Here is a 26,012-nt window from a genome sequence, read left to right on the forward strand (position 1 = left end):
ATCTTATCAAAGTTTTGGTCATTTAAGAATTTTACATGCAGCACAAAAACCGTCATGAAAAAATGCAATGAAAATTTCATTTTATTAAAACAAAATAAACAATCTAGAACGTTTTTCATCACTGCTCAAAATCCCTCATTTAGAACACCCTTATACATTGCGAACTGTAGATTTTTCAGTTTTATCCTAAAATAATTTTTTTTGTGGGGAAATTGAGACAAAATTGAGACAATTTTCGAAGTTTCATGAAAGTTTCGTCTCAAGTCTCAAAAACTTCATGAAAAAAGATGAGATTTCCATGAGACGCTGAGAGTTTCACGGGAGTCGTCTCAGGATTGCTTGCTCGAGTGGGCGCGAGTCTCGAAGTAGCCTCCAGTTTCTATCCACATGAATTTACACTGCTTTCTGCTCCCTCTCAAAACAATGCAGCGTGTCAATTCCTCCTCCTCCTCAAACCCACTCTCCAAGTCGGCCAACCTGACGACAAACTAAATTTAATAGTGCACAAAGTTAACAATAATTCCGTTGCGGCGGGGTCCCGACGCCGCGAGCAAAACCAGAGAGGAGGCGACCCAAAAAGATATCTAAACTTTATGCTTGTTTGATTGATACTCAATTTTAAAATACTTTGGTGAGTTATTTAATTACTTTATTTTGTGAAGTAGTATTCCAATAGTTCAATTTCAACAAAATTTTAAGCTTGCGATGTAAGATTGGTAATTAATTGTCATAATTATTCATGTGAAATGGCAGGAGGTAGGAAAATAATGCCGTCGTCAACTTCATCCTCCTCCTCATCGTCTTCATCCTCTTCGTCATCTTCTTCTGGTCGGAGTCGAAGTAGTAGTAGCAGTTCTTCCGATTCTGAGCTGGACCCACCCTCCGAACTTCCCAATGTGGTGGTCGAAGTGCTAGAAGAATACCATAATTATAATGACGACGACGACGACCATCATCTTGAAAAACCAGCCACTCCTGAACCAAACTTTAGTCTGGATGATGACGACGATAACGAAGTGGTGCCTTCGCCCGTAATTCAGCAAGAGCTCGTAGTTCAACAAGAAAATAGTGACCAAGTTATGAGTGACGAGGTAGAAGCTGACTTTATTCCAGTTCCGGTTAAAATTGATGATGATGCTGCTGCTGAGCTTGCCTATGACTCCGACGAGGAGCCGCCTCTATTTTCCCCCTTAAGTGGTGAGAGTATTAAAAAAGAACAAGAAGAAGAAGATGCGAGAGTCGGGTCGACCGGTAATCAATTTTATTTATTACTCAATAGTTTTAGACGCTTGCATAAAATCGGAATATAAAGTGAATCGACATTTATGCAACGATATGTATACAACCCCACAAATAACATTTGTAGTCACATATTGTGACCACTTCAAATATGATATTCAATTTTTTAGACGAAACTGGCTTGCATGCGGAGATGGAGATGGACATGCTGCCCGCACCGGCGACACCGACTCCGATGTCTGTGGAGGAAGAACAGGAGGAAGATCCGCCTTGTCCAGTATTGACGCGCTACGACTGCTGCACACCGATGGAAGATGATGAAGGCGACGGAGGTGAGAGTGATATATTTATTGTACATATTTACATAGTTGGTGGATCCTATTTTCGTGATGTACTCATAAAAATGTGTGTTTATGTTCACAGCCCTCAAGACTGGCAGAGGGGAGGGGTCAGATAAAGACATCTTGGCCGTGCACCTCGACGGATTTGTTAACGAGGAGAAAGACCTTTCTCGCTACTTGAAGAGATCGTTCCCCTCCGAAGATGAAATTGCAAAAATTCCACGAGTCGGACGTGTCCTTCTCGTAAAATTGTCACTGATCAAATCCAAAAAGGTAATAATTAATTGTACCTAAATGAAACCTGTACCAATATTTACGCAGTTTGCATATTTTACTAATATTATTTTGTGTTCGACAGCGAAAGTTAGAAGAAGAAATTCGTCCTTCCAGTTCTAGTACGAAGAGTTCTAGTCACTCAAAAAAGCATTCGTCATCTTCGTCATCATCCGACCGGGACAAAACAAAGTCGAAATCCTCTTCGCATTCTTCAAGCAGCAGCTCTTCATCGTCTCGACACAGGAGTAGTTACAAATCGTCATCATCTTCATCCCACTCATCCCGTCCCAAATCGTCAAGCCATCGCGAACATCACAAAGATGACGACCGAAAGTCACGTGTCACTCCTGCGCCTGATCGTGAAAGGGACCGAGACCGAGACAAAGTTAAAAGTAAGGTTGAGTCACATCACAAGTCGTCGTCGTCATCATCCACCAAGCGTGACCGTGACCGTGACGAGGTGAAGAGTAAGCATAAGGATAAGGATGATCGCACCCATCACAAGGTTAACCGACCGTTAATCATGCGACCCAAAAAAGACCATCATGATGAGGAGAACAAATTCCTTCAAAGTAAACGAGTCATGGACAAGGTGACCCTCAAACTCAAGCACCCGGTGAAAGAGAAGGAAGAACCTGCCGGTGGATCTTCAGTCGACGGAGTTTCTCTGAAATTCCAAAGTTTCAAAATTCCAAAGAAGAAGGACCCTGAGAAAGCAAAATTGGTCAAGTTTATCCCCATTTTGAAAGCAAGTCCAGGAGCGTTCGTTCCAAATGAAGAGGCCTCCGACGAGCTCAGAGGGGAATTGGAAAGAAAAGTAAGGGAATAAGCTTACGTGAAGGGATTTATTTTAAGGCATTTCAATTAATTAGTGCCTTTGTGAATGATCAGGTACGCTTCACCGTTCCCGAAGGCCATCGTGAAGAGCACGTGAAAACAAAGAAGCGTGACGTTGAGCGAGATCGACCTCGCAAGTTGGTTCTGGATCCCAGCTTGGTCAAAAAAGAGCTGAAGGATAAGGACAGGAAGAAAATCCAAGAAGCCGATCTCCTCTTCTTCCCAGACACGCTCAATAAGAATTCGGCGGATCCAGCAAGTACGCCGCCATCTGACAACCCAATCACTTCTGATCCTCCCACTCCTAAGGTTTCTGATGTTGCACCAACATCTCTTCCATCTCCGTCCACGTCTTCTAATGAGTGTGCACTTAAATCCGCTAAGATTGAGGACAGTTCCCCACCACAATCCACCCCAACTACTGCTGATGCTCCAGCTCCAATCATTTCTGCTCCTTCGACTCCAACTGCGTCTGCTCCTCCCACTCCTACTAATATTACTGATCCACCCACCCCAACAATCTCTGCTCCTACCACTCCAACTACTATTGCTGCCCCTTCACCCACACCGGCCACACCTGTCGCATCTTCTAATGATTATGCAACCCGTAAAATTGAGAGGTCTCCTCCAGAAATCACTCCAACATTTAATGCTCCTCCCCCCACTTCAACTAATTCTGCTCCATCCACTCCAACTTCTGCTATTCACCCACCCTCAAATGTTCCATGTCCACCGATTTCTTCTAATGATTATGTCACTAAATCCTTCAAAATTGAGCGGAATTCTCCCCCACGATCCACGAAAGGTGAAATTCCAAAGCTAGAAATCATAGACAGGAGATCATCGTATTCAAAATTTCCTGAAATTATTATGGAACCATCGTCTCGACCCACTTCCCTCCTTGACTATGAGCGAGACAATCATCGCTACGGTAAGTGACTCTGCTGCTCTTTCACTACGTAATTTTAATTAGCAAGAGTCGAAATTTAACCTGAATGACCTTGTTATTTTAAGATCGCCATGATTCAAGATCATCTTCTGCGAGCTATAATCGTGATCGCGAACCCATTGTCAAAATAAAACGTGACCGCGATCCCATCGACGAACCACCACCTGCATTCTCTAGATCAACTCCTCGATCAGGCTGGTCGTCATCATCATCCTCTTCATCCACCTCATCTCACCACCACCAACGTCAAGACACGCCTTACTCTAATCAGACGCGGAGACACCACGGAGGAGGAGGACCTCGAAACTTTTCCCACCATTTGAATCAAGGCGTCCGTCCCGACGGGTACAAAAGTACTGGTGACCACCATCATGAAACTACTCCCATAAAGCGAACTCTGCCACTTCCACCCCCACCGCCGCTCATGTCCATGCCACTCTCACCCAGTTTACGAACAAAAGCTGCAGTCAAGGACTTTGGGGGCGGACATAAGAGTGAAAATGGAAGTGGGGGTGATGACTTATTGGATAGTCGTCTATAATCTCCTACAAAATTGACAGCAATTGAACAATCAGATCAACCCATCCAAATTTATGTTGTTTAAAAATTCTCTATTATTTATTTTTGAGTGCTACATTGAATTGAGTCACGAGATTTACAATTCTCGTCCCCGCCGCTCAATCCAATACGTATTTATTTTATTGTTATGTACATAAATTCGGAAATATGAATTCTGGAAATATCTTTAATTTTCGTTAATATTCTGTACTTAAAGTATAAAATAAGTTTTTGATCTTTGATTGAATTTCCATGTACAAAATAGCTCTCGTCCGGTCGTTGCTTATTAATATGTATCTAGATATTCTTATCATTAGACAGATCATTATACTATTTAGTTTTATTCCAATATTTTCCTCATTTTAGTTCCTAGTTTCCTACTTCAATAATTTGGCCAGATTTTTTTTTTTACTTTCAATCTATCAAATTTTCCACCAGTTTCTAGGTGTGGTCTAATCTTTATTTGATTGATGATGGTCAGATATGCAATAAGCCTAATTAATTAACTAATGAATTACTTCAAGGCAAAGCCTAATTAATTTAGATTTAGAAACAAACTGTATAGCCTTTAAAATATTTATATGTACCACTTATATTTTTGTATCACACACTTTTACAAATACTTATGTGTAGAATTAAGTAATCTAATCATAGTACAACGTACACAGACAGAAAAGATCAACTTCAAATAATTTTACAAAACTTGAGAGAAATAATTTATCAACTAAATATTTACAAAAAACAGGTAGATAATAATACTGCAGAAATACATTAGTACCGAGATGAATATGCGGGTAGAGAAGAGACATAATAAAATCCTGTAAAACTCAAGACCGGAAGTAGTTTAATTTCCATTCTCATCTCCAGCATTGTGGCCCTTAAATTCCATCCGCACCTAAATAAGGGCATAAAATTACAAGTCTCATTCATACCAAAATTTAACATAGGACTTGATGACTCTTCGCCAAAATCGTCAAACAATCACACTTTAACTGGGAATTTGTTGTAAAATTCTGGAGAACGAATTCATAGAGCAGGTCGTTGTCAATTAAAAAATAGCATACACTCCAAATTTGACAGTTTTTGAAGCAGATCACAAGTTTAAGAAAAATTGGAACTCATCGAAACTGGCTTTAAAAACTCAGCCATTCTATTATTCAACTTCAATTATTCAACTACAAAATTTGCCGTCCAGAATTTTAGAATAAATTCCCAGAGTCGAGAAATGATTAAAAATTGTTGATTCTGACTATTTTGGTGACGAGTCATACGTTAATAAGTAAGTCATACTTTATACGAATCTGGCAGCGTTCCCCCATATTTTGCAGGGAATCTGTCCTCTGGAAAGTATCGAGTGAGCGTCTCTCTCCAAACGAGGCGATCATCTTCATACAAAAAGCGCAGTTTTGAGCGCGTAGCTGGCGACACGAATGGTTTCACCATCTTCCACATCATGTTCAACACGGAGGGACCTGTAGGTCAAAACAAGGTCATCTCCCTCACAACAAAAAATTGTCATACTTAAAATGCTTCCCACCCACAATTCACAGCCGCCCCGAGTCGAAGCGAGTCGGGATAGTTAGCCTCAAAATATCGGAGTGCCAAAATGGCCGCCTGAATCCCATCGTACGACAAGTAATGCTTCCACCCCAGACCGAGACAGTCTATAATGACGCTAAATTGTGGAATGTAGTCGCGATTCGTACTCCTCGCGTACAAAACTCGGCGACACTTTTCAATAATCAAGAGCAAGTAGCGGACGAGGTCAGTCTTCATGCCGGAAACATGTGCCGGCTCCCACAAACCCGTCTGTATCACAACAACTGCAAAATCACCACATATTTATGACTTATAATTGAAAATCGCCTCAAATTTAAAAATTTTCGTCTCACTAGGTCCGCCAAACTCGTCGAAACCACAGACCCACCAAGGAAAATAGTCTTCCAAGTTGGGTGGATATTTCCATCTCAGCAGTTCATCAATCTTCTCTTGGGCCATCCATTCCACATTCTGCGTCGAAGGAAACATACTCAAAGACATTCGAAATTCTTATTTTTTTTTCTAAACTTCCACTCTCACCTTACGAATCATTTGTTCTGCCTGATTTATGCTCCCACTTCTCGCTGAAACAAGGAATCAATCCTTATCATACTTTGAATGATAATGATTTTAACTAAAAGTTCTTATTCACCTCGAATGAACCTGACGAGATTTTTATCCTCGAGATATTCATTGCTCAGGAACAGGTCAGAAATACGGTCCCGAACCTTATTTTCCAAATAAAAATTTAGAATTTCAATGCAATTTCCTAGCTCCAAAAAGTACAAAAAAACCTGGAGAACTAGTTCCTTTTCCGGCAAGGATGGTGCTTGTGGCAAGAAGGGGGCAGCGTCTCGATGGTCACTCCACATTTTTAGTTTCCTTCTTAGGAAATATAATTCGTAAATATTTTATTATTATTTAATTCGAAATCTATACAGTTTTCTGCATATGACAGCTGCACACACGAAATTATGTACTTCAATGCAAATAAATATAAACTAAATAATCTTCTTAAGTAAATTGTACAGCTAAAAGTTTCCACTAATAATTTTTGGACAAATAAACATTGAGCTGATCAAATCAAGTGCATGAATCAACCAGTTTCCTTATTTTATCCGCCTCTAAATCTCTCCAAAATCCAGTCCAGAAGTTCTCACGATAACCGTTTATGAAGACTGAGGGATCAATTACGCCGAGCTGCTTCCTCACCTCCAAATAACAATACCTGCCACATACACCATTCAGCTCGTGGCTTAACGACAAGCATTCTCCGTCTAACTAATTCACAAATTGGCTGATTTCTATTTGACTTGTGATTTCATGACATACATTCATAAACACCAGACCACGCAAAAACAAAGCGATCTGCTGATAATTTTGTCTAAAGTTCGCAGTTTTCCAAAGTAAAATGAATGAATGAATTTGTACACATAAACATTTCCGCACCAGAGAAATATTTATTTTCATATTTATTACAATTACACGTAAACAAGTTTTATGTTATTTTTTAATACTTTAATTGAGTTGTATTCCAGTAGTCAAAATTGCAAAATATCTTGCATTTAAATAAAATATGATGTTCAAAATTCCAGTCTTCATATTTAAAATATTAATAATTTGGGCTTCATCTTTACTACAATGATCAGATTTCGCAACACTAAAATATTTATGACGAACTTATTTTCAACATGGAACATTAAAATTGAGCAAAAAATCATTAAAATCAAATTATATATTACGAAAATGAGAAAATACTTCCAAAGTTTAAAATGAGACCTAATAAATTAAATCAAAGCTGAGCAAGAGTCGATTAAAATTCCCCATTTCCATTTTGAAAGATAAATTCGTTCAGTCCAATCTCATCCAGATTTACCTGGAAATTTGAAAATAAATAAATTAAATTCTGCATAATTAGTTTCTTATGTATACTAAATATGTATTTGCATACAGTATAATTTGGTGGTTGGTCTCCCCCATATTTCTCCGGAAACTGATCCCGTTTTGCCAATTGACCTATCGACTTTGCCCAGAGGCTCTTGTCTGACCCCAAAAATGAGATTTTAGCATGCGTCACATCCGATATGATGGGTCGCAAGAGTCGCCAAAACGTTCCAAAAATCGGCATTTCTGTTCAATTTAACATAGTTAAAGCTATTCATTAACCAAATTCCATGCAAAGCGATCCTTCCACACGTACCATTTATGATAAACGCCGACCTCAACGTGTCTGGATAGTTGGCCTCAAAGACTTTGAACATATTAAGAAACCCCTGAATCGCTGCGCCAGTAAAATACAAATTAATAAACTCTGACATAATAAGTGCTTCGTGTGCAAGTAACCACTTGCAAGAAATAACGGCAAGAAAGTTGTTTCCTGCAGCTATGAATTTTGACCTGCAAAAAATCCAAGGCGCAAGAAACTGCGCCCCGCCGCTATACTTCATACGGCGCGTGGCTAGATAGCGCACATTTTTTGCACTTTCTCCCAGTTTCTTGCCCCTCGCATTCTTGCACTTCTTCCTTTGCATTGCAAGAAATGTAGCAAACCCGCAAGAAACAAACACTTGTCATAAAACTGTGCATTATTTCCTGCTCACCGTCATAACACGTCAAATGTCTCCACCCAAAGCCTTCGAGGTCAATGATGGCGCAAAATTGTGGGATATAGTCTTTTCCCTTGGAATTAAAACGCATCAAGGCCCACGTCTTTTCTAAAACTTGAATCGCCCATCGTGTGAATTCCTCCCGTTTCCCAGAAACCGCTGCAGTCACCCAGGTCCCCACTGGAAATACTATCACTGCACATACATAAATAGCATCATAATTAACAAGCCGACAATTTTCCAGTGTTCTTACGGACGATGGAGGTCTCCCAACATACGCTCTCCGATTTTGGTCAAACTAGTCTCAATCGATTACAAATTGAATTGGTATGGAGTTTGCAAAAGACACGATCTCCCAATTCGCAGTTTTGGCAGAAATATTTACATCCATAGAGAAGAAAACACGCCCTAAGTTGATAAATTTTGTACTTTCCAAATTTACTGCACGTTTTCTCCTCTTCGGGTGCAAATATCTCCACTGGCAGATCGTGCAATTTTGAAAATTTCGTACTAATTAAATTTGTGATCGATTGGGACTAGTTTGCTCAAAGTCTGGGAGACCTCCATTATGAGACTACTTACCAAGACCTCCGAGGTTATCGAAGCCCACAATGCGGTACGGAAATCCCTCAACAATACTGTTGAGTGGTACCCATCTCATTATTATCTCCGTGTCGTAGGTGTCGTGGTAGCACGCATTCTGCCAAACAACAAATACAGTAGTACTTCATACGTATGAAAAATAATTAGTTATATATGCTCATCAAAAAAATGATGCTAGAGGTACACCGATTTCCAATTATTTACTAACAACCTCAAAAGTTGTAAATCTTTTTCGAATTATGCGATGCAGACACATTCTCAAGTCGGGGGAGTCATTAATCATTTGATTTTTCGGGGATTATACGTACGCCCAACCAGTTATCCGCGCATGTATTTTTTTCTTATATAAATTAAAACATGCTGGGGCAGCAGCATCGTCAATGAAGAAATTCTTACCAAAGATAAGAATTACCAGTCTTCTGCGTCAGCAAACTAAGGAATCGTCATTTACAGAAAACCATATAGGAAAATAGGCCTGAGAAACACACTAATTTTCGCTGAATTGCATAAAACCAATCAACTAAAGTAGCAATTATAAATAGTTAAAATAATTGGGTTGATGTATCCGACACCACGTTTCTTTCTTTCCAGCAAGACATCTATAATTAAATGTAGCATGAAAAAGCAGATTTACGATTTTCCTCGTTTATACATTTTTTTTCTAAATGCCTTTCTAAAATTGGTTATACGTAAGAATCATTCCAAGTAATTTGGAATGGGCCGTTTTTATGTAACCCATTTTTATGTATCCGTGAAGAGAGATTTACAAAATATGCACTCTGCCGGCCTTCAACTTGTTTTAATACGATGTTCCAACTTTCCAATATGACAAGGTCGGTTATGTTATAAAAGAAAAGTCTATTTGTCCACTATATACTTTTTTTGTCCATATACTTTATGTCTCAAATTGTGAAATCGAGGACAAATTGCTTATCTGGAACTGCCCTAGGTCAACCTTAACATCCAGTGTAAATAAATCACGACATAGCTAAGTAAATATGTGTAATATGCATTATTCGAGTCTCTACTTGCCTCACATTTTGTCACCGCATGTTTTCATGGTCCACGCATACACTAATCAGACTTGTGACTAAATTCATGTAAATAAATATTTCCTGACTCGCAGACTATGAATGATTTTCTTTTAGATTTTGAAAAATGTCTCGAATAAAACAAATTATTATTTTAAAATAAAAATTTCATACATTAATTTCAAATACAAAAGTTTCATACATATAAATCAGTGATACTTTGCTTCCCAAACTTTGAGGAAATTACATGCTCCAATTAAGTGTAGTACATACGTAGTTTGTAGTAATCATCTTATTTACGCGTAATGAAATTTAACAAGGCAATAACTAACCGCAGCCAAAAAATAGCTAGCAATCATAATAAAACAATCCAGACAAATTAGTCTATGTAAAATAAAATCACAATAAACCAGGAACGGAAACATTTCAAGAGCAGTTTATCCTCATTAAAGAAACAACTCACCTTACGAATCATGTCCTCAATTTGGTCTAATTGTTCATTCCGAGCTAAAAAAAATTGAGACGTAAAACACAATATAAATCACGACCGGCTCAAATGTCAATTGTTTTGCTTCCTCACCTCGCACAAATCTCACCAAATTCTTCGGTTGCAAATACTCGTCGCTTAAACGCAGGTCGGAAATCCTTTCTCGAACCTAAAAACAGAAATATTAAAATTTCCGATTTCTAAAAGCCACAAATTTCTTAGAAAGTTTGGCACAATTTAGCCGGATGTGGAGGCATTATTGCGTACCTCTCCTATGATTTCAAGTTCATGGGGTGACGGCTTCGCCATGGCTTCGATCACTGTACTGCACTGAATCAACCACCTCAACTTCAAAATATTTAATACTGACGACTAAACAACTCCTCCACTCTTCGTAAACTTTTCTAATTTCCTTCTTCACTTTTTGAATGAGAAGAAGAAGACATGAACTTTTGTTAAAAAATGCGTTACTTTTCACACCACGATTAACTCTGCTACATAAAAATACCACCTTCAACTTGCCCCACTGTCGTCCGTCCGTGACCTATGCAATTTATTTACTCGCTTCGAGATCACTTTTTTTGGCTGAGTGCAAAAACAAACAAAAATTGTTAAAAGAATAAAATCAAATTACAATATCTTTGTAATATTCCTCCTTTTTTTAAAAATTATCAAGCCGGCAAGTCGATTGCTTCACTTTTTTTGGCAGAATGGAAAAACTTTGTTAAAAGATTAATTTTTTATTCTGCACTTTAAAAAAATATCACACAGCCAAATCGACTGTCTCGTTCCTCCGATAAAATCTCTCTGGTAAGACTGGTACCATTGCGGTATGCAATTAAGGCATCCGACAAGCCTGTAGTGGTCCGGGTACGGTTTTTTATGGAGAAAATATGTATGCACAAACTGGATGGATAACTTATCTGTTAAGTATTTCTTGTGGATCGTGGTCGAGTCGTCCGTCGTTTAATGAGAGGAGGACAGGTTGTTGTGTGTAAAGTCACCTTCGGAATCACAATGTCCTCTCTCGCACGAAAGTTGACTAGTTATTAAGAAGAAGAAGAAGCGTCCATCCATTCATCATCATCGTGGGGATGAAGAAGTTCGGGTACCAGAGAGTCGTACATACATATTCGATCCATATAATAAATACATAATTATTGAACTACAATTATTATTGGTCAACTTTGCTTGGGCACTGCGAGATTGGGATATCTCTGTGCATTCGTTTGTACATGAGGTTCAAGTGTCTTATTTCGTGTAAAGTGGTTCTTCTTGCGTCGTCTCCTTTAAATTTGATGCACTTCTTTTGATTGAAACTGGTTTTTACACGCGAATATTGAATGCACTCTCAGCTTCCAAATTATGATGCATTCTTGATGAGATTTTAGTATTTAACCAGATTGTGGGAATTTGTAGGAAAATGCATTTTATTTTCACTTCGTTCATATCGCATCAATCAACTGAGGCTAAATAATTACAAAATTATGATGTATTCTTGACGAGATTTTGGGAATTTGTAGGAAAATGCATTTTATTTATTGTGCAGTTCACGTCATATCGCATCAACTGGGGTTAAATAATTATTATCATTGGACTTCAATTATTTCTCTCCAAATTATTTTTCCAGAAACCAATCATAACATATGTAATTTGCGTACAAAGAAATTGACTCGTCTTTCGTCACTGTGTTGCTTTTATGTTTTCATACTTATTTTTCCGTCCAATTTTCCCATGTCTTTAGATTTTTGAGGTAAATATTATTCATTTCGTAACTTGTTGTGTATCACTGTCATATGTGTATGCAAATGTCATAATTGTTGTGAACAATGGTTTGAAGTTCTGCCTTGCGTAATTGTGTAATGAGGTGAAAAATATATTTACATGACGCACCACCATTAACGTGTTAGTTACTTGATAATAACCATATTTTCCTATTCAAGATATCAACTTAACTAGTCGTGATGACTTCTTGACTAATTTAGTTCAATTTATTTGCATATGTAGTGCTAACTAAGAAGCATGTCATATATACATATGTACACACGTACGATGTGACAGATAAGTACATCACTGCAATACATCAACATATTTATTTATTTGCATGCTGCAACTCATATTTCTTCACTTTTCAGAATGAAGAGTGGAACTTGTCACGTTTGTTTATTAGATTGATATAAGATTTTGTTGACACGCTGCCAGAATTCTGTATGCAAAATAAATACAAGGAATATGTCGTCAAAATCAGGATAAGCATTTGAAACAATACTGTGACCCTGTTAATTATGGCTTCGGGGCGACAAAAATTATAGTTGCAGGACAGTATTATAAACAAGCAAGAGGAATGGCAACTTCGCATATTTATGTACATACATAAGTTACATAAATATACAATAAAAAGTTGCATAAGGATAAAAATTTAGAATTGATTCGAACAGAATAAATAAATGAAGAATACAATTATTGCGATTATGCGCATACCTCAATCAAACAAAACCAGTTCAAATGCAAGTGTACGAGTTGATATCTCGAAAATTGGAGTCCAGAAAAACTTGAACTACAAATTAACAAACTTTTTCAACTGGGTTCTGGATCTTATTAATTGTGTCCATCATATTTCTGCCAAGTACGTAGAATTGTGGGAGTGGAAAGCCCACAAGCAACGATATGCAAATCGCGTGCATTCACACATTTATTACTCACAGATCAGAAGTGGACCTTCAACTTGCACTTTGACCATTTTGCATATGTAGCCTTTGTTTTTCGCTGCATATTGTTAACAAAGTATCATCATGGACCTTAATTATCGGTCTCCAAGCCAGTGCTGACGCCATGCAGCGCAGCGCAAATATGAAAAGTGACCAATTTTTACTAAAAATTGTGTGGCTACCAATTATTTTTTTTTGTGGCAAGTGATTTTCTGCTCGTGCATCATATATGTACATATATGTACCTACATATTCCCAATAACTCCCATGCATTCAGAGGCATATACACACGCTCTAGGCGTTCCTCTTCTGATTGATATACTGTAATAGGGAAAAGTATTAAAAATTACACAACAAAGCTCGATCTGGATAACGCTGGAACATCTGTAATTACACGAACCCTCGTAAATAAAGACATCAGTTGTCAATTAATCTGGGCGGAAGTAAAACTGATTTCATGCAAAAAATGATAATTTTTGTTACAAAATATGATAAAGTGTAACATACATCAGCAAACTATGTATGTACGTATTACATTTTATGCAAGCGTTGCCGATGAAAAACACGTGCCGCACAAATACAAAAGATTGAAGAAATTTTTGCCCCTGATAATAAATAAGAAGGAAACGTATCAGATAAACATGCATTTTTCTCCTTCCATAAACAAACCATTGTCAGATGTACATATTAATTAACTTATCAATGTCATTTATCGCATATACAGTGTCATAATATTTTGTAAATACACGGATTTAATCCAGGAACTACCTCAAGTAATAGTAAACCTCTCATGCATAAAGGAGCCAATAGTTTCTTAATATGCACATATTTATTTATTTATGCCCATCAAGAATCAATTCATGCAACGAATACCTAATCAATTAATAGTGTTGACTACACAACGTTCTTCTTCTGAGAACGATCCACCCTTGCCAATCGTTGCGATCACTGCAATGATATCCATTGATGAATGTATGCATGTAGCTCCCCAATAATTACCAAGATCTTCAGCAGCAGTACTCAACCACCTCACCTTGACCAACTCTCATTGACCTCTGACGGGACGAATTATCATGGTTTTGCATAATGACTTCAACTACTTATTTATGAACCACACCGCAACAATACGAAACAAAACCTCCTCTTCTTTTGCTTTTATTGCGAAAAAATCCATACCTTTTACGATTTAATACACACATAATTCCTGGTTTATTATACGTACATAAACACAATTATTATTCTGTATGCATAAATTGACTGATGAGTATTTTTTTTAACGATTGCATTCTTTATAGATTCGTGTAGTTGAGAGATGAAGCATTTATTAGCAGGGAAAGGTAAAGGTCCTCCAAAAAACTTAACCAAGGATGTCCGGCATATACACACGTCGTATGTAAGTAACTGTGAATTTGTATTCATATTATGCCCATGATTTTAGTTACAACTCCTTCCTCACACACATTCCTTTACAATCTTCTCTTGAATAAGGAGATCTCATTGAGCAGAGGCACAACCCATCTTTTAATCGAAAATACGAGATACTCAAGCTGAGTAATCTTTGGGGTTCGAGATTTGCATGGAACAACAACCTTCTTTGACGTACTAATTTATTTGTGGTGCATTCATTTATGGGTAAATATTATGTAGCAAGTGAGGTGTCCAAAGTGTCTCCGTTGTTTTAATCGTATACTTGAAGGACAAATTGACTCAAAATCTGTGGTTATCAAATAGTGCGTCGTCGCAATGTCGCTGCAAGCCAGCCAACACGAAATGGAAATGGTAGCACAGGTTCGGTTGACATGTTGCAAATTGAAAATCATTTTTTGAAAATTGAAAATTTCTTATCTTCCTTTAATCATCTAGTTGAAGGCGAGACTGGAGAACAATGACCAAGTTGGACCAAGTTGGCTCAAGCTTGGTGATGACGCCGCCTTGGTGGACTTGATGTTCCTCAGATTTCTCAGAGGTCAGCCAGCACAACATTTTCAGTGAAAAACTTTGCAATAATACTCAATTGTATAATTTATGTCCCATAATTCAGCTCGAGACCTCAACTTGAACAAGGCTGAAGAAATGTTGACCAAGGTGTGCAAATTATTGAAGATCACTCATGCATAATAATAACAGAAAATTAACTTGTACTATAAATATTCTCCAGTATTTGAAATGGAGAGAGGAAAACGAGATCGACTCTTTACACGCGTGGACACCGCCTGCTCCTCTCTCCAGAAAAAACTATCCTTACGAGATCACCGGCGTGGATAAGGAAGGCTGTCCAGGTAATCAAATATATCAACTCTTCTCCTCCTTAAAATTAACATGTCCTTGTAAAATTACAGTCCTGGTCGTTGCCTTTGGTCAGTGGGACATTCGACGAGTGTGTGAGCTGGGGGTGAAGAGTGAGTACATCCGGTACGTGGACCAACTCTTCGCCAACGTCACCCAAGCCATGGCCGCGTCCTCAGCAGAGCGATCAAATATTATCTCCCAATTTATCATCGTCTTTGTTCCCGACGATCTGGCCGCGTTTAGACAAATGTCCTGCAGACAAGGTAGACATGCGTCGTTTGCGAAAAATATTGATAGTAACATTTCACAGCCCTTTGTTTTGGTTCCAGCGGTGGATGCCGTGCTAGAAACGGTCCGAAGGTTCGAAGCTAATCATCCAGAAACGTTGAAGCGTGCCTTTGTCATTGACAGTGAGTAGTGAGTTTACCTTTTAATCAAGAAAGCTCTCAATGAGTAATTGTTCGTATGTATCCCCAGCTCCGAAGGTTTTTCAAGTCATCTTCAGTGGGATCCGACCTTTCATAAATTCTAAAACTTTGGGAAAAGTACTAATTGCGGGAGGATCACGAGAGTGGCTTCCCGTGCTTCACGACCTTGTAGAACCTCACAACCTCCCAGCCCGTCTGGGCGGAAGCTACGTCTCAAAATGCGAGGTATTAATCAATTTTCGCCAGTTTTTTGTTGGAAAATAATATACAATTTTTGTATTTGTGCAGATATTCAACAAGACGAGACTTCGTACGAGCCCAGCCTCCACCCTGCAACGTGTCCCAAGTGGGGACAGTGCTGCCTTTATCTGTCGAACCATCCCTGCCGGAAACAGCATCTCCATCGAATACCATGTCTCATCCCCACGTACACAGCTCAGGTATTTACTAAATACTATTTAGTGCATGCATCACAATTAATTTAAAGTCAATCAACAAATTACTCAATTCGCTTTGACATTTAAATTAGCTGGACTTTTAAAACTGAGCGATGGGATATTGGTTTTTCCATTCTGTACGACGCCACCCAAGTCGTCGTCCCATTTTCGAGATTAGGCTCAGACGACCAACTACAAAGCGGATCTGTGCTGTGCCAACATTCCGGAATATGTAAGCAACTAAATTACAGCAACTAAATTTCATACCGATTTGCATAATATTTATTTTATTCGTAGACGTGCTCGTGTTTGACAACACGTTCAGCCGCTGGCGTTCCAAGGTGGTGCAATACCGAGTCGTTCTTCGGTCTGAGGACGAGGACAATAAAGACGACAAAGAAGTCGAGGTTGGCTTTGAGAATGACGACGCGGGTGACACATCCTCCGAGGAAAATGTGCAGTTAGACTTTCATTTCTTAAACATGGAGACGTTGTCGCTTTGACCAAAATTAATTAATTATTAGTCAACGCTCAATTTTAATATTTAGTGACGATTTGCTTCTACTTTGATTATGCTGCTTTTGGTGGTGGGATTAATTTGAGCTAATTTATGCATTTCTAAATTTATCGAGGGTCATGGAGGACAATAAATGGACAAATGAGAAGGTGGCGGAGAGACGGAAGAGCTTGTTGCAAACGCTCGTCTTCTAATAGGAGGGGATCATTTTGGGGGCGTAACGCTTGGCTTGACTGACCGGAAAATGGAGGGGAAATTGTGATATTATTTATGTGTTAGATGATTCAAAGAATTGTGTGCAGTTTAAAGAAATACGGACAAAATAGTGTGATCACTTGCGCAGAAACAATTCACAATTTTTGTAATAGTAGAATTTTGGTTGGTTTAAAATAAATACAAGTTATTGGTTATTTCTCAGAAGTTTTCAAAATGCATTACTCATTCCCACAAAATGCATATTAGTGCATTATATTGCATTATTATCTTTAGTTTAGTTGCTTTAAAATAATTAAAAGTTATTCGCTGTTTTTTTCAGAAATTTTCAAAGTTCATCAAATTCAGTATTCATTCCCACAAAATGCATATTATTCTTCCATTCACTGGCAGCCAAATCCGATAGAGTTTCCATAATTCTCACACATTTAGAAATCAGTTCAACAGTGGATGGAGTGATATTCTGAGGTGGTATCGAATGTTGGGTTGGCTTGTGACTGACCTAGTTCTATTTTTGGGACATCAAGACTACCGTCAACCCGGTAGTGGAAGTAAGAATAATAAGAATAACATAACGGTGTTCTTATCCAACTCGACCCTGGGTAAATAATGCTACATATGCATTCTCTCCATCCATCCAGATTCCTCCTCTTTCCTTTGTTTCTGTTCCCACCTTGAACCCAAATTAGTATAGTAAATAATTCAAATTATTTTCAAAATGTGCCATTTAGATTCCCAAAATTTTGAAAAATTTATTTACACAAACGCATAAATATGATTTATGTATGTGCACATTTATGAAATGAATCAATCAGGAACCTGACTGGTGGACTAGACGTTTTCATGGAAATGATAGTAAATAACTCTTTGCGAATAACAATAAAATTGCGATGAAATTCCAATTTTCAATCAAGTATGTTCACGTATCCTGGAACTATCCGCCACCCCAATAAATACTGCTAGGATTTTGGCATCTCGGTCAAAAGAGTCAGGTGCATGGTTGCAAGCTTTACCATCGAGGAATTTAGGCACACTTTTAGACGATAATTCCTTTAGGATTGCAATTGGTTTGAGGTTAGGTTTAAAATTGTGTTTCCCCCATAAATGTGTTTGTGGTGCACAAGTAGATGAACTAGGCTTACATGGTCTTTCATGTAAAAAAAAGTGCTGGCAGGCACTCTAGACATACGCAAGCCAATGACATTATAAAGAGAGCCTTAATTTCTGCAGACATACCAAGCATTAGGGAACCATTAGGGTGTTGTAGGACAGATGGAAAAAGACCGGATGGTCTAACACTAATACCTTACAAACAGGAACGCTCACTAATATGGGACTTTACATGTACAGACACTTTTGCCCCCTCTTATCTCTCTCACACACTTAGACATGCTGGCACAGCAGCAAAACTAGCCGAGACCAAAAAACACAAACTTTACTCTGAACTTGAAAAACAATATATCTTTGTTCCGGTGGCTGTCGAGACATCAGGAGTATGGGGGATGGAAGGGTTGAAGTTCATCCAAGATGTTGGGAGGAGGATGAAGGATGTCACTGGACCAATGTCAACAACATTTCTCATCCAACGGATCAGTTTGGCAGTTCAACGCGGGAATGCGGCATCAATCATGGGAGCTGTCCCCAGTCAACGAGGATTAGAAGAATTATTTTATATTTTAAATGATAGGTCATGTTATTTACAAAAATCTTGTAAGGGGCCGAATGGTGATCTCGGACGCCTATCCGGATCAAGTAAAGGTTTTCCCAACCCACCAACATCGGGTTTTTCCTCTACTCCCCAAGCCAACTAAGTGTATTTCAGAGTTTATCAATGTTTATGTTAATAAAAGAATCTTGTATAGTAAAAAAAAAAATAAAATTGCGATAAGTTGTTCTCATGTTGGGGACTGCATGCTGGAGGAATGTGTCGAAAAAAGGGGTAAGTGCATAAATTTGCATGGGCGTGGGTCTGGTGGAATTGTGTTGCTGGCCAGCCGGCAACACACGATAAGAAATGTAGCTCTGTTAGATAGATAGCTCAACTTGCCTCAACTTGGTGCGGTGCACGGGCCCTTCCACACTTAGCACCAGAGCACGTCCACACAGAAAAGTGTGCATCATATTACAATACAACAAATGATCTGAACGAAAATCATTCATTTTATGGGTTATAATTTAATCAAAATAGCGGAAATAAGTTTTCAATTTTTTCACGGCGGTCTCGAAAAACAAACACGTTGTCAATTTTTGAAATTTGGTATAGAAATTATGGTAAAATTGCAGTACAGCGGCCTAGCTCGGATTTGACTGAAATTTTTTGTGTGAATACCCTAAGGTCCCATATGCATAAAAATACCTTTTTTCGCGGCGGTTTCAAAAAATAAAATTTCTAAAAATTTTTGAAATTTTGTATAAAAATAATTTTTCTCTTAGATTTTCATGAAAATGGCTTTTGAAAAAGGAGAGCTAGCTAGTAGTGCTACCTAGGAGAGCTAGCTAGTAGTGCTACCTAGGAGAGCTATCTGGGAGAGCTAGCTAGGAGTGCTGGAAACTAGAAATCTCATCTTACCCCGAAAATCTGATTTTACTACAAAATATTCCTATCGTGTGGGAAACTGAGAATTATCAGCCAAATCCAAGCTAGTCCACTGAAATAAATCCGAGCTAGGCCGTAATAATGCAATTTTACCAAAAATAATTTACAAAATTCACTCCCCAATCACTACAGAAGAGAATAAGAACCAGTTCAAAATAATAAATTAAAGAAGGAAGGTTGAAGTTTATTAATTATTTGGAACATTTGTTATAATTTATAATTAATTCTCCAGTATAATTATTCGACTTGAGTAAACAAGAGGAGAGAAAAACAGAACGAGAGTGGGCATGGATGAGTGTTCAAAAGTTGTTTTCCCACGTCCAAAAAGCATCCTCGCGAAAGAAACAGTCTATTCCAAGATATATTTTGTCGTATGAGCCGGCAAAATTCGACGTGCTCAGAATTATCCTACTCTCGCTGCACTCACCCATCCCATCCCAACCAGGCTCCACTTCTTCTCGCAATAAGTTTGTTGCAAATATTTAACTACGAATTGGTGGTCACTCCATGTGACTGACTATTAACTACAATAGTTAAAATTTAATTAACACCAGCAACAACTCAAGTTCACGTACGCATCTCCGGCAGTTCTCCGCACTCTCTTCTAGTCAGCCAGCAACTCATCATCGTCCTCTTCTCTTCTTCTCCAGTCTTCTTCTCCAGGTAAAATAAAAAGTTAATTATAATTAGCTAATTATTATCTAACACAGCACAAATTTTGGATGTTAATCTATTATAACTAGTGCTATCATAGTTTCACGTTATTTCAAGTTTTCTCATGTAATTAATAATCTTTGTAGGCAACTATTTCAAAATGTTGGCGAGCATTGTGCGTAACAGCAATTTGAAGGCGTTGGCGACCGCGGTTCGGGCCCTGTCGACCACCAGCCCGGCGTCGGGGGCTCATCAAATCCCAGACAGGTTAAAGACCGTTCCTGACGCGGAGGACCCCCTCTTCTTCGAAATGGTGGAGTACTTTTACCACAGGGCTTGTCAGATGTCGGAAGATAAGTGAGTACCGTCATCGTCTGTTCCTTATCTGTACCTTCTTAAAATTAATTTGTCCTCTCCCCCAGCTTGGTCGAGGGGTTGAACATGGGCCCACTGGCGACCATTGAACAGAAGCGGGAGAAGGCCAAGGGTATCATGCGCATGTTGGAACCTTGCCATCACGTTCTCGAAGTCTCCTTCCCCCTCAAAAGGGACAATGGCAAGTACGAGATGATCACGGGGTACAGGGCGCAGCACTCCAACCACAGGACGCCCACGAAGGGAGGTAAAACATCCTTTCACATTAAAACCGGGGTCATTTTTATCAAAGTAAAGTTAAGAATAGTTAAGATGTATGGGCATTTATACACACCAGAAATAACCAGTTTATGAACTCAAATTGCAGTGTGGTACATACAGCAGTTACATAATTCGAGAGATAAGCATGAAACTACTGCGGGTGATAAGATGAACAAGGTGAAACGGTATAGGCAGGTGTGTGTAGGTAGATAGAATTATTACGGATACGATATCACGAGAGATTTAGAGGTGGTGTGTGGCTAACTTGTTTGTTCACCAATTTGCTTCGGAGTTTCACTAAATAATAAGTGGGTTAGTTAAATGCATGCCTAAATTTCAGCGCATCCATCTCCACCAACTACTCTCCACCTCTTGTTGTTGAGTTGACTCAAGTCATAAAGTAATTAGCGTTTGAGTGTTAAGTTTTATAGCTCTTACAGACTTGTTGACTTGCCAGAGATGAAAATGAGAGAGAGCAGAATGTATGCAAAATCTGGATCAAGTCGGTCCGTCCGTCAGCCCATGAAATGTGAAACTAAAAGGCAGGCACAATGATATTCTGTAGCTCTGACAGAGTATGATATCATGGTCACGGACCATATCCACCTTTGTGGTACGACTATCGATTCAGTCGTGTAGATTGGATGGCCAAAAGTAGTAAAAATACATAATCCCCACTCCTTCGTCGGCTGTTACACAACACACACACATAATTTATTTATGACCATAATTGACTCTTCCATGCTAAACTCACGAATTCATGGTTGCCAAACTATGTAAAAACCAATCGTTTTCATCTTCACAAATTGTTATTTTTGAATGAATAATTGATTCAAAGGGCCTTTTAAACCAGATAATGATTTCCTACTGAGGACGCACGTGGTGCACTCGTATTGAAATTTTATTAACCGGACCTACATAACTCTTATTCGTAAAGCTGGATTATTATTGTATTAGTTGTCGGATCACTTTGAGATGAGGTAATAAAATGGAGAGAGGAAAATGTGGAAAAGTAGGTCGCTCAAGATCAAGGTCGGACAAATACATGCATGTTATATATAGTCTGTCTCAAAATGAAGAGATAGTTTTGGAAAATTCTACTATTTCTTAATAGCTTGGTCCTGGGGCCCACCGTTTTATTATATTATAGCTCAGGTATTTCTACAAGTTCATGCCAAGTTTCATTGAGTTTTGACTTAAGTCAAGAAATTTATTTGCAATCTTACAAAATTAGTCAAAATCAACTGTCTCAAAAGTAAGAGATAGGGCATTTTTTTAAATTTAAACATTTTATAAGATAATTCGAAGGGAGTAAGTACCCTCGAAACGTACTCTAGTATTTGGTAAAACCTTTCTTAGCTAGCATTAACGCGAATATTCATCGCTTCATGGAGTCGTTGAAGTGTTGAAGGGTCTCCAGTGGGATATTTGCCCATCCGCCATGCATCATTTGCCCCAATTCCTTTTTGGTTCGAAATTAACGCCCACCCGACGCAAGAAGTTGGCCCAAAAATTCTTCATGGGATTTAGGTCAGGACTGCTAGCCGGCTAAGCTAAGTTCCCGGCATTTTTCCTGGCAAAGAAATCCATGATTAAACGGGAAGCATGAATTTGGACGTTGTGCTTATGAATATCCAACCTCATCCGCAAATTCTCGGTCCCAAGCTGACGAGATTGGACTGGCGTACTCTCTGATAACCTCGTGAACCTGTTCTGTGTGTAATCGGTGCTATTTCGGTCTTTCCAGGATATCCAAATCCTCCTAAGATATTACAAAATTGCCCCTTAAAAATTACAAATTTAATTTAAATATGCTTCACATTTATTAACACATATTTTGGTATGTGGTATTTTCTAGACAAGAACATAGGTGATGCATGGGACTAGAAAAATATTCTGCATAAAAATATTCGTCTAAAAATATGAACCACAAATTTATATTGAATTTGTAATTTTTAATGGAAAATTTGGTAATATTGTGGGAGGTTTGTGGAAAGACCGAAATAGCACGAGTACACCCAGAACACCCACGAGTACACCCAGAACAGATTCACAAGGTTATCGGGGAGTACGCCAGTCAAATCTGGTCAGCTAGGGACCCAGAATTTTGCTGATAAGATGGGATATTCAGAATCACAACGCCCAAATTCATACTTCCCGTTTAATCATGGAGTTCTTTGCCAGGAAAAATGCCGGGAACTTGGCTTGGCCGGCTAGCAGTCCTGACCTAAATCCCATGAAGAATTTTTGGGCCAACTTCTCGCGTCGGGTTGACGTCAATTTCGAACCAAAAAGGAATTATAGCAAATGATGCATGGCCGATGGGCAAATATCCCGCTGGAGACCCTTTAGCACTTCAACGACTCCATGAAGCGATGAATATGGGCGCTAATTCTAGCTAGGAAAGGTTTTACCGAATACTAGAATAAGTTTCAAAGGTAGTTAGCCCCTTCAAATTAACTTATAAAATAATTAAATTTCAAAAAAATGCCCTATCTCTTACTTTTGAGACAGTCGAAATTGACTAATGTTTTAAGATGGCAGATAAATTTGTTGATTTAAGTCAAATCTCAATGAAACTTGGCATGAACTTGTAGCAATACCTGAGCTATAATATAACAAAACTTTGGACTCCAGGACTAAGCTATTAAGAAATATTAGAATTTTCCAAAACTATCTCTTCATTTTGAGACAGAGCGTATACATACACGATTCTTAAAATAGGAACTTGTAGCGTCTTATCTCGCTGATAACCCATGCACAACTATGATTTATTATATTTTTTTTGCAGGAATCCGCTACTCCTTGGACGTTACTTTGGACGAGGTGAAAGCTCTGTCGGCCTTGATGACCTTCAAGTGCGCCTGTGTCGACGTTCCCTTTGGTGGAGCTAAAGCCGGGATTATCATCAATCCGAGAGAGTACACGGTCAACGAGTTAGAAAAGATTACACGTCGCTTCACCCTCGAGCTGGCCAAGAAGGGATTCATCGGACCCGGCATTGACGTTCCTGCTCCAGACATGGGGACCGGAGAGCGAGAAATGTCCTGGATTGCGGACACCTACTCCAAAACTATTGGACATCTCGATATCAACGGTATCATGGATAACTTATCTATGAATATTTGACCCTTTTTACTATGATACAAATTTCCCAGGTCATGCCTGCGTCACTGGAAAGCCCATTAATCAGGGTGGAATTCACGGGAGAACTTCTGCCACTGGACGTGGCGTGTTTCACGGACTGGATAACTTCATCAACGAAGCCAGCTACATGGGAATGATTGGAACAACGCCGGGTTGGGCGGATAAGACGTTCATTGTTCAGGTGAAGTTTAAAATATGTAAAAATGGTGTTGTAAGGAATTCAAAAAATTTCCACTTGATTTTGAGTCTTGTAAAGAGCGAAAATATGTTTTTATTGGCAAAGTATTTGTGAAATGCGACCACCCTGAGTCACTTTGTTTAACTGACTTGGAATATTTCAGGGATTTGGTAACGTTGGTCTGCACACTTGCCGTTACCTCGTGCGAGCGGGTGCTGTCTGCGTGGGAGTCATGGAGTACAACGGATCCATTTACAACAAGAACGGAATTGACCCCAAGGCTTTGGAAGACTTTAAAATCCACAATAAAGGATCCATCGTCGGCTTCCCTGGAGCGGAAGAGTACAAGGGCGAGAGTCTCCTCTTTGAAGAATGTGACATCCTCGTTCCTGCTGCCACAGAGAAAGCGATCCACAAGGGAAATGCCCACAAGATCAAGGCCAAGGTGAGTCCCATTAATTAACTAATCTCCTTATGTAATTTACTTACATATTAAATTATTAATTAATACGGCAGATCATCGCTGAAGCCGCTAACGGTCCCACAACTCCCGCCGCAGACAAAGTGCTCATCGACAAGAACGTCCTCATCATCCCAGATCTCTACATCAACGCTGGAGGTGTGACTGTTTCCTACTTTGAGTGGCTCAAGAACTTGAATCACGTTTCGTACGGGCGTCTCACCTTCAAGTATGACAGAGAATCCAACTACCACCTTCTCGAATCAGTTCAAGAGAGTTTGGAAAGGAGATTTGGTCGTGTTGGGGGACGAATCCCAGTTACACCTTCAGAAGCTTTTGCTAAAAGGATGGGTGGTGCTAGTGAGAAGGATATTGTCCACTCTGGTCTGGACTACACGATGGAGCGAAGTGCAAGGGTAATTATTTACACAAACTAAATAAGAATCTTCATAAATACTTTAATGAATAAACTCATGATTAACTAATTTTTTCTTTATCCAATCCAGAATATTATGAAGGTCGCTATGCAGTACAACTTGGGTCTGGATCTTCGAACTGCCGCATACGTTCACTCGATTGAAAAGATCTTTAAAACTTATGCCGATCAAGGGTTGGCGTTTTAAATTAGCCGACTAAAAAATGTTATCTGTGCATGTGTAGAAGAAGAGCCGTTTCCTCCTCATCAACATTTTATTCTCACTGTTAATCTTGCACCCCTCGCCCTATAATTCTTAACTATTTGTCTCATTCTCGTCAGCAACAACTTTTCCTATAAATTAGTAAAACATGAAACATCGTGAAAGCAAAAATTATTGTGCGTCAAGAAAAAGTAATTTTTAGGTAAAAATCAATCATGATAATGAAAAATGAGAGAGTCAATTTTGCAATAAATAAATGCATGTCGATGTCGTGATGATGAGTAGAAGAAAATACAGCTTTTTCTACGAAAGGTCTAATTGTCAACTGTCACTGGTGTGCCATCCAATATTTTCTTATTATTAAAATGTGTGATTGCGTTGTATGCACTTTATAAAAAATACTAAACCTGTTGTGAATAGAAGAGGTATAATCTTACTAAATATTTAGTGTGCTAAATATAATAATGGTGTTTCACTGTAATACTTATGATATCGACACGAGCTAAAGAAAGAGGAGTGCTAATATTGAGCTAATCTAAATAACTGCTAAAGTAATAATAATCAATGGGCGACTTTTATTGTAAACTGTAAACCGCATGCAAGAAAAGAGAACAAGAGAACCCGAATGTGTAGTAAAATTCATAG

The 26,012-nt window shown here is 38.7% G+C and overlaps 5 protein-coding genes across 6 annotated transcripts; 3 read left to right on the forward strand and 2 right to left on the reverse strand.

The window, feature by feature from the left end:
- Positions 1–370: 370 nt before the first annotated feature.
- LOC110853382 (uncharacterized protein DDB_G0284459) lies at positions 371–5,031 on the forward strand. The gene is made up of 7 exons (XM_022101643.2): positions 371–631; positions 754–1,251; positions 1,410–1,571; positions 1,663–1,853; positions 1,939–2,673; positions 2,748–3,624; positions 3,708–5,031. The coding sequence occupies exons 2-7, from the start codon at positions 768–770 to the stop codon at positions 4,181–4,183; spliced, it is 2,925 nt and encodes a 974-aa protein (XP_021957335.1). The 5' UTR covers positions 371–631; positions 754–767; the 3' UTR covers positions 4,184–5,031.
- LOC110853383 (SEC14-like protein 2) lies at positions 4,600–6,903 on the reverse strand. Its single transcript, XM_035854408.1, has 7 exons — positions 6,534–6,903; positions 6,392–6,467; positions 6,280–6,323; positions 6,093–6,210; positions 5,742–6,023; positions 5,491–5,672; positions 4,600–5,095 (listed from the first exon to the last, which is right to left on the reverse strand). The coding sequence occupies exons 1-7, from the start codon at positions 6,609–6,611 to the stop codon at positions 5,045–5,047; spliced, it is 831 nt and encodes a 276-aa protein (XP_035710301.1). The 5' UTR covers positions 6,612–6,903; the 3' UTR covers positions 4,600–5,044.
- A 276-nt stretch (positions 6,904–7,179) lies between these two features.
- On the reverse strand, positions 7,180–11,498 carry LOC110852989 (SEC14-like protein 2). Its single transcript, XM_022101183.2, has 8 exons — positions 10,734–11,498; positions 10,560–10,635; positions 10,443–10,486; positions 8,928–9,045; positions 8,340–8,540; positions 7,940–8,020; positions 7,691–7,869; positions 7,180–7,615 (listed from the first exon to the last, which is right to left on the reverse strand). The coding sequence occupies exons 1-8, from the start codon at positions 10,773–10,775 to the stop codon at positions 7,553–7,555; spliced, it is 804 nt and encodes a 267-aa protein (XP_021956875.1). The 5' UTR covers positions 10,776–11,498; the 3' UTR covers positions 7,180–7,552.
- Positions 11,499–14,464: 2,966 nt separating this feature from the next.
- LOC110852995 (SEC14-like protein 2) lies at positions 14,465–17,265 on the forward strand. 2 transcript variants are annotated; one of them, XM_035854468.1, is made up of 12 exons: positions 14,465–14,567; positions 14,663–14,962; positions 15,038–15,140; positions 15,216–15,259; positions 15,333–15,453; positions 15,514–15,726; positions 15,793–15,873; positions 15,941–16,116; positions 16,180–16,331; positions 16,421–16,560; positions 16,626–16,788; positions 16,961–17,265. In XM_035854468.1, the coding sequence occupies exons 2-12, from the start codon at positions 14,918–14,920 to the stop codon at positions 17,037–17,039; spliced, it is 1,317 nt and encodes a 438-aa protein (XP_035710361.1). In that variant the 5' UTR covers positions 14,465–14,567; positions 14,663–14,917; the 3' UTR covers positions 17,040–17,265. The 2 variants fall into 2 exon arrangements, with proteins under 2 accessions (XP_035710361.1, XP_035710360.1); XM_035854467.1 differs by lacking the exon at positions 14,465–14,567 and having other exon boundaries at positions 14,627–14,962.
- A 2,786-nt stretch (positions 17,266–20,051) lies between these two features.
- LOC110852895 (glutamate dehydrogenase, mitochondrial) lies at positions 20,052–25,905 on the forward strand. The gene is made up of 8 exons (XM_022101053.2): positions 20,052–20,317; positions 20,455–20,665; positions 20,731–20,930; positions 23,736–24,041; positions 24,103–24,272; positions 24,433–24,714; positions 24,786–25,145; positions 25,236–25,905. Exons 2-8 carry the CDS (start codon positions 20,469–20,471, stop codon positions 25,350–25,352), a joined length of 1,632 nt encoding a protein of 543 aa, XP_021956745.1. The 5' UTR covers positions 20,052–20,317; positions 20,455–20,468; the 3' UTR covers positions 25,353–25,905.
- The last annotated feature ends 107 nt before the right edge of the window (positions 25,906–26,012 follow it).

This window comes from Folsomia candida, unplaced genomic scaffold, assembly GCF_002217175.1.
Source record: "Folsomia candida strain VU population unplaced genomic scaffold, ASM221717v1 Fcan01_Sc008, whole genome shotgun sequence".
NCBI classification, from domain to species: Eukaryota; Metazoa; Arthropoda; class Collembola; order Entomobryomorpha; family Isotomidae; genus Folsomia; species Folsomia candida.

What these genes read in the sequence shown, in the direction of transcription:
- LOC110853382 (XM_022101643.2), top strand. Translation starts at nt 768, where the DNA reads ATGCCGTCGTCAACTTCATCCTCCTCCTCATCGTCTTCATCCTCTTCG. An exon ending in TGCGAGAGTCGGGTCGACCG is followed by an intron (nt 1,252 to 1,409) that starts GTAATCAATTTT and finishes TCAATTTTTTAG; the next exon opens with ACGAAACTGGCTTGCATGCG. An exon ending in CACTGATCAAATCCAAAAAG is followed by an intron (nt 1,854 to 1,938) that starts GTAATAATTAAT and finishes TGTGTTCGACAG; the next exon opens with CGAAAGTTAGAAGAAGAAAT.
- LOC110853383 (XM_035854408.1), bottom strand. Translation starts at nt 6,611, where the DNA reads ATGTGGAGTGACCATCGAGACGCTGCCCCCTTCTTGCCACAAGCACCA. An exon ending in ACTCGGGGCGGCTGTGAATT is followed by an intron (nt 5,673 to 5,741) that starts GTGGGTGGGAAG and finishes TTTGACCTACAG; the next exon opens with GTCCCTCCGTGTTGAACATG. An exon ending in CGCTGCCAGATTCGTATAAA is followed by an intron (nt 5,096 to 5,490) that starts GTATGACTTACT and finishes GCCCTTATTTAG; the next exon opens with GTGCGGATGGAATTTAAGGG.
- LOC110852989 (XM_022101183.2), bottom strand. Translation starts at nt 10,775, where the DNA reads ATGGCGAAGCCGTCACCCCATGAACTTGAAATCATAGGAGAG. An exon ending in CGATAACCTCGGAGGTCTTG is followed by an intron (nt 8,541 to 8,927) that starts GTAAGTAGTCTC and finishes ATGTATGTGCAG; the next exon opens with TGATAGTATTTCCAGTGGGG. An exon ending in GTCGGCGTTTATCATAAATG is followed by an intron (nt 7,870 to 7,939) that starts GTACGTGTGGAA and finishes TAAATTGAACAG; the next exon opens with AAATGCCGATTTTTGGAACG.
- LOC110852995 (XM_035854468.1), top strand. Translation starts at nt 14,918, where the DNA reads ATGTCGCTGCAAGCCAGCCAACACGAAATGGAAATGGTAGCACAG. An exon ending in GTTCCTCAGATTTCTCAGAG is followed by an intron (nt 15,141 to 15,215) that starts GTCAGCCAGCAC and finishes CCCATAATTCAG; the next exon opens with CTCGAGACCTCAACTTGAAC. An exon ending in GGATAAGGAAGGCTGTCCAG is followed by an intron (nt 15,454 to 15,513) that starts GTAATCAAATAT and finishes GTAAAATTACAG; the next exon opens with TCCTGGTCGTTGCCTTTGGT.
- LOC110852895 (XM_022101053.2), top strand. Translation starts at nt 20,469, where the DNA reads ATGTTGGCGAGCATTGTGCGTAACAGCAATTTGAAGGCGTTGGCGACC. An exon ending in TGGACATCTCGATATCAACG is followed by an intron (nt 24,042 to 24,102) that starts GTATCATGGATA and finishes CAAATTTCCCAG; the next exon opens with GTCATGCCTGCGTCACTGGA. An exon ending in CCCACAAGATCAAGGCCAAG is followed by an intron (nt 24,715 to 24,785) that starts GTGAGTCCCATT and finishes TTAATACGGCAG; the next exon opens with ATCATCGCTGAAGCCGCTAA.